The following is a 7384-nucleotide window of genomic DNA, read 5'->3' on the forward strand; positions in this document are numbered from 1 at the left end:
AATGAATAATTTTTACGTGAATTTAGTTGTCATAGAAACCGATGACTTCATTTTGTAAGTGTTGCCAATGTAATTGTTTTGATTTTCCCTACTTTTAATTTCAAATCAAGGATTTATTATTTATGTAAAATATTAATCAACTAAATAGGTAGGCATAGGTTCCGGCAATTAAGTTGAAATAAAATTGTGGTAATCAGCGCAGATAAAGAAAGTGTAAAATAATCTTAAAGCTTTAAAATTTTACAAATAACAATGGCGTGCTATATTATAATAAGTTCGTTCGTTCTTGTCTGTTTGTGTGTTTGTTTGCACATTTGTTTGTTTTCGTGTGCTTGTTTGGTCTTTTGTTTGTTTGTGTACCTACTTGTTTGCTTGTTTGTTTGAGCAAGAGGATTAAATAAAATATTTTTATCTTCAAAACACATTCTTAAAAGATATTAAACCAATTCAATGGCCTTATTTATACTTGAATTTTAAGAGGCATAAAAATTAGAGAAATAAGACGAGATAATAATAACTGTGCACACGATTGAAATACATATTTATAATAATAATATAATATAATTATATGGAATATATAAAATTATTATTGTAAATATGTATTTCTTTAGTTTGTTAGTTGATAAGTTCTATAATAACCGTCTTATTATATCTATTATTTATTTGTCCTTGTCTTAAATTTTTTAGAGTTCATTTTCTTGCTGACTCTTAGCAATCACTAGAAAACCGGTCCCACTGTTTTTATTATTTACCATACAAGTTAACATTTAATGTGATGAACTGTACACTTATTGTTTTCCTTTTAACATTATAATTTTTTACCACAAAATAGGGAAAAATTTAACAGCCTCATGTACTAGCAACATTACGCGGGTGAGAATTGCGACTAGTGCAGGCTGTTGTGTACAATTTTTGGACACTCTGCGCACTATAGAATGACATCTAAACGTGGCTTCTGGTGGTTTTCTGTATTCTGAGATAGCTTCATCCCTAGGGATATAGTTAAATAGCGGAACATAGTTACAGGTACGATGTCCATATTTACTAGGAAATAGGAATATAACAATAGGTTACTGCACTGTAATGTACAAACTGATAATTTACTTAACCACTAATTTGATCACTCAATTAATTACTTCCACTTAATTGAATACTTCATCTACTTAGTACCCTATTGCTATCGTTGTAATACTAAAATGAGCCCCACTGTCACGAGACGCTTATATTTATAGACTAGTCACTACAATAGTTGGTATATTGACATCGTGTTCGACACTGGTATGACCACGTGTCACAGACTGTATCCGGCTGTCAGAATATTGATAACATCCGGTAACAACTGAATTCCTGAATTCTTTTATATCAACAGTCTGCAAGCTGTTGACATGCTATTTACTACAGGCACTAATAATATGTACTCGTATGATTATAAGACTAAACTATAAATCTGGTTAAAAAGTTATTAATCTTGTTATCGCCGTGTTACAACGACTTGCGGTACGGACAGCTTCAGTGTGCTCGTGGCGTTCGAGCCGTCCACATCTCTGGTTGTGTAATTCTTTATGAATTACTTGATTGATAGGCGAGGAGAGTGACTTGAGTGGAAAAGGGGAGTGTTAGATATATGTCAAAGGCGCCTTTAACCCTACTCACATCGTTCACAAGTACGTGACTTCACTTAAGGTCATTCTCTGCCATTGTAGGGTCTTATTTTGGTTACTGTTTGATTTGTTAATTAAGTTGTCCTGTCAAGTGTTGTGAATCATAACCTTTGTTCGACATTAGTTTTCTTATTTTAGTAATCACCTTTGAGTCCACTAAAAATCTACAATAGAACGTCAAGTGTTTTAATTTGATTACGCCAGAAGAATCGCTTAATCATCCTTTCATTCAGCTTCACCTAATCGGCCTTAATTTTGTTTCAAAAACACTAAGGGAAAAGGGCAAATAAGACGGGGTCTCGGGGTGCCCCTATTTTGATTTTGCTTCAAGTTCTTATCAAGCAACCATTTTCCGCAATGTCATATATTTCAGTTTGGGCCATTTTCATTCCAAGTAATGCCGCAATAAATAGTTAATAGGAAAACTTGTTCTACATTCGCACAAACTTGTAACATACTTGTAACAACTGTTTAGCCTTCAAATATTCCATATTCCGCTTATCTTAATCGATTTTGTTTTAATGATTATTGCGGGATGAAAAGGAAAATAAAACTTATACTGCACTACTTTCGAGGGTTTTAATGTTATAATACTGAATTATCATTATTATAATCCAACTTTTCGGAGGTGTGCATTTTAGGAAATTAAATATCAAACATCGTGACGAAACCTGCATATCAGAAAATTTTCTTAATTCTCTGCGTGTGTGAAGTCTGCCAATCCGCATTGGGCCAGCATGGTGGCAACTATTATCCTCCCCTTCCATTCTGAGAGGAGACTCGAGCTCAGCAGTGAGCCGAATATAGGTTGATAATGTAATACTGAATTATATAATATGACTGGTTCGAGTATCCACGCGACATCATATCGTAACCTAATGGAACTTGGCTGGTGGGAGGCGTCGGCCGTGGCTAGTTACCACCCGAAAGGGGTGTGAATTTTCATCCTACTCCTAACAAGTTAGCCCGCTTCATGCCCGCTTCCATATTAGATTGCATCATCACTTACCATCAGGTAAGATTGTAGTCAAAGGATAACTTATAAAGAATTAAAAAAAACTATTTCGCAAATGGTTTTCCAATTTAAAAAGTGGGTTTCCTTTTCCCACAGGCGTTACATTTTTCATTCATAATCCAATTCATGTGAAAAATTATTTCCCATGCAGTCTAAGCCCGTAATTTCATTAGCGTGAAATTTCGGTTTTCACAAACCATGCGTCAGCTATGGATTTTCCGTAATGAAAAGTAGCCTATGTTTTAATCTAGACTGTCTCAGTCAATTCGGTTCAATAGTTACGGTGTGAAGGAGTAACAAACATACAAACTTTCGCCTTAACAATATTAGTGGGTTAGCCTATTCGACTTCGAGGTTCTGGGTTCGAGACTCGGATCCCGAGTTTTCGTTCGTCTAATTAGTTCTCAGAAGAAGCCCGGAGATATAAAGTATTATACATCATTATCAACCCATATTCGGCTCGCTGCTGAGCTCGAGTCGCCTCTCAGAATGAGACGGGTTAGGTTAGGTTAATAATAGTCCACCACGCTGGCCCAATGCGGATTGGCAGACTTCACGCATGGAGAAAATTAGGAAAATTCTCTGGTATGCAGGTTACCTCACGATATTTATTCTTCACCGTTTGAGACACGTGATATTTAATTTCCTAAAATGCACACAACTGAAAAGTTGGAGGTGCATGTTGGCATACAAAAAATGCGATTGATATTGATTTGATGTTAATTATATAGTTAGCAATGTACCTAGCATGTTACGTCAATGTTAGTGAATTTGCCGGTGGGTCTACTTACTGACGACCAAGTGAAATACACATAATATTATGTACGTAGACATTCGATATCGAAGTTTAATTAGTTGCATGTCTGTCTGTCCGCCGGGGACTGGAAGTGTTGGAAAAGTTACTATTAGATAGCGCGGTGGTTCAGTGTTATGGCAGATTCCCACTGACTACACAATTATCTATATGTATACGATGAATTTTTAATAACTGAGTGTATGTACTTATGTATTAACTTATGTATTAACTTATGTATTTTTTAGGTTTTATCCTACTCTTAGACCATTAAAAAGATCCTACTAATATTGTAAACGCGAAAGTTTGTATGGATGTTTGGATGTATGTTTGTTTGGATGTTTGTTACTCTTTAACTAAATAAAAACCCTCATTTGGAGCAGCATAGCCTTCTCCTATAAAAGTGAATCTCTTTAGTGAGCCAGCAACATAGGCTGATGATGATGATGATGATGATGATGATGATGATGATGATGATGATGATGATGATGATGATGATGATGATGATGATGATGATGTAGTTGGTGATAAGTAGGACTATTTACAGGAGGTGGCGGTGGTGGTGGAAGCGGTATCCGAAGGCTCCACGCACTGCGACCTCTGCGACCCACTGGCAACATGAGGTGAGTGTTTGTTTGTCTACCTGTAGATCCTCAATAGCTCCACGATTCTGGACTCGCCAGAAGTCATAGGTCCGATCTTAACAGTATTTACGAGTAATGGAAAGCAATGGGAGTGTAGGTCTATAATATATAGCCAATTTCAATGGCCTACTGTAAACTACTAAGTAGTACCTACTACTAAGTGACTGACTACTACTAAGGCCTAGTTCGGACTACTTAAGTATTTTAGTGAAGTACGAACGATTTTTGAGCGGTAAATCCAAAAATCGTTCGTACTCGAATAAAATACTAAAGTAGTCCGAACTAGGCCTGAGCCGTGATAGCCCAGTGGATATGACCTCTGCCTTCGAATCAGAGGGCATAGATTAGAATCCGGTCCGGGGCATGCACCTCCAACTATTCAGTTATGTGCATTTTAAGAAATTAAATATCACGTGTCGGTAAAGAGAATACATCGTGAAGAAACCTTGCATACCTGAGAATTTTCTTAATTCTCTAGGTATATTATGAAGTCTGTCAATCTCCATTGGGCCCGCGTGGTAGACTATTGGCTTAACCCCTCTCAATATGAGAAGAAGTCCGTAATTAACATTTGAGCCAAAGCTGTTAATGATGATAATGATGATAATGATGACTGTCACAGGGCGGCATTTAACAGGCCGTGTTCGTTGCATGTCTAACCAAGTGTTTCTCTGTTCAATGGCAATGGCTTTCCATTGACCATAATGGTCCACCAATTATTACTATAAACAGCAAGTTTTGACGGCCTCCGTGGCGCAGTGGTGTGCTGGGTTCGATCCCCGTCTGGGTCGATTGAGGTTTTCTTAATTGGTCCAGGTCTGGCTTGTGGAAGGCTTCGGCCGTGGCTAGTTACCACCCTACCGACAAAGACGTATTGCTAAGCAATTTAAAGTTCCGGTACAATGTCGTAAAGAAACCGAAAGGAGTGTGGATTTCATCCTACTCCAAACAAGTTAGCCCGCCCGTAAAAATGCTTACTATCTAACAACCGATAGTAAGCATTTCTTCCTTATCATTTATTTATTAGGACTGATAAGCAAATAGAAACTAAATAAACTTACTTACTTACGTTACTTCTTGTAACAATCGACTTTACTATCGCCCATATTCAAAAAACTATTTGTACGTAGATCTTACAACCGCAGATCGGACTTGGAGGCGCATGGATACCCTGGAGCGAACCACCACGACCCTGGGCTGCTGTGGACCGGACTGGGCCGTCGGTAGACGTCAACACGAAAACCTACCAAAAACGCCACAAAAACTACCAAAAACGCCACAAAACCTACCAAAAATGCCACAAAAACTACCAAAACCACCGCATCAGACATTTATGTCTGAAGAAAATGACAAAAAAATGGATTTTTACGACTGGTTTAATTTTGCTTATAACGAATATAATTTATTATGTGATATACCAATTACATACTGCAATACAAAACCAAAATGTTGGAATCGAAATAATTTTTACAATTTTATAATAGCACCCAATAGCCTGCGACCACCGATTATTACTGGATATATGAAATAAATATCGATATATAAAATTTAAATGATACAGACATATGATATATAATATATTTTGGGCTATATGGATGTGTTTGTTATAGCAGAAATTATGAGTCCATTTAATCGAATGGTCGCAAAAAAAAATCGTATCATAAAAAATGTTAGATAGGTCTTGTTATAAAATTTATATCATTACGATGTACTGTGAAGCAATGTTTAAAAAAAAGTATTATAGAAAAATACATTTCTAGAAATATTTCAGTGTAAATTATTATCATGTCAATTTTAAATATTTATTAATACGAATATTTTCTTTAAAGAACTATAATTGTTTAATACTTTCTAGCATATAGTTAAATACGTTTACTGAATGCAATAAAGGGGTTCGATTTGTACGCCATTTTGTTTTTTTTAACTGCCGTCCCATTGCACATTTTGAGGATATAAAAACCTGTAGGTACTTAGATAATCTAAATATATAAATGCGAAAGGTCATCACGAAATCTACTTGACATATTACAGAGATGAAATTTGTCTGGGAAGAAAAAGTTTATAGTTAGTTTAGACGTCCCCTAAGAACAATTTTGAAGGAGAAAGAAGAACAATTAAGAAGGATTTTGCAAGAGGATCGGATTAAGGAGGGCGTCCGCTAGTTAATTATAAAGAAGTAAAATTAGTGAGGTTCTAGACAGTAATCTATGGAGCTGCTGGGCTGATTTCCAAAATTCTTTTACCAATGAGGACATGGAGGCTCTATGAATGTCATGGGCTCTTATGTAAGTCGATGAAATGATTTATTGCAGCTAATATAATGTATTTTCGAAAAATATCAAAATGGCGCCTCGTTTTCCCCCGCTAGTTTTTGAACCCCTTTGAACTTCCCGTTTTACCAAATTATAATAGATATAACCGACTTTATTTATATATATCTAAATATGTATACGGATATTTATAGTTAAAACTGTAACAAAATGTATGTACTTAAATGTGATTTATGACTGTATTAAGTAGGTCTTTATTATATATGATCAAACGAACTTCCAAGTGAAGTTCGATCATTATTATATGAGTTGCATCCTTGTTCATATATGATAATTAAACAAAGGTAGTGTCCTTATTTGGTTGGTAACTATGCGCACTATTTTTAAAGAAAATTAAAATAGGAAGTCAAAAAAGTACTTCTTATTACTCGTAATGCCGCCTCAGACCTCCATCTTGGATATCTCTCATTATTTAAGAGAAGGTATTGTAACTTGTACAAACTTTCCTGTATTATTTGGGAGAGCTTCTGGGAAGGTGGGTGATCATATATTCCAAGGATGCAACTCATATAATAATGATCGAACTTCACTTGGAAGTTCGTTTGATCATATATTATATTTCCTTGCATCCTTGTTCATATATGATAATTAAACAAAGGTAGATGTTAAGAGCGAAAGGGAGAAAGTTTGGAAATAAATCATAAGTTAGTTATAATTATGATTTTTATCATTCATTTCTATTCGAGTTACAATCAAGAACTAAATTTCTTATTACTATCAATCTACCATATAACAATATTAAGAGTTTATGTATATGGATCTAGCGGATTCCGCTTTATCCAAGAAGTGTTTTAGTAAGATCGGGCAAAATAGAGGGATGATCTTGTCCAGTTTGCATTCTTTCACTTGATGGGATCACTTGTATGTTATTAATAGTCTAATCTGTGCCCGAAGGTCTTAAATATCTTTTTTAACAGATATTATCCGACGTTTGGTGTGAT

At 35.5% G+C, this 7384-nt stretch overlaps 1 protein-coding gene across 1 annotated transcript in view; it reads left to right on the forward strand.

Annotated features, from left to right (window-relative positions):
- The window catches only part of LOC112052585 (uncharacterized), a 40420-nt gene extending 34371 nt beyond the window's left edge, over positions 1-6049 (forward strand). The window contains exons 5-6 of the mRNA XM_052886339.1: positions 4017-4092; positions 5244-6049. Coding sequence (XP_052742299.1) covers positions 4017-4092; positions 5244-5340 — 173 coding nt within the window. The 3' untranslated portion in view covers positions 5341-6049. The remainder of the gene's footprint in view (positions 1-4016; positions 4093-5243) is intronic.
- The last annotated feature ends 1335 nt before the right edge of the window (positions 6050-7384 follow it).

The sequence above is a fragment of the Bicyclus anynana genome, chromosome 16 (genome assembly GCF_947172395.1).
Source record: "Bicyclus anynana chromosome 16, ilBicAnyn1.1, whole genome shotgun sequence".
Classification (NCBI taxonomy): Eukaryota; Metazoa; Arthropoda; class Insecta; order Lepidoptera; family Nymphalidae; genus Bicyclus; species Bicyclus anynana.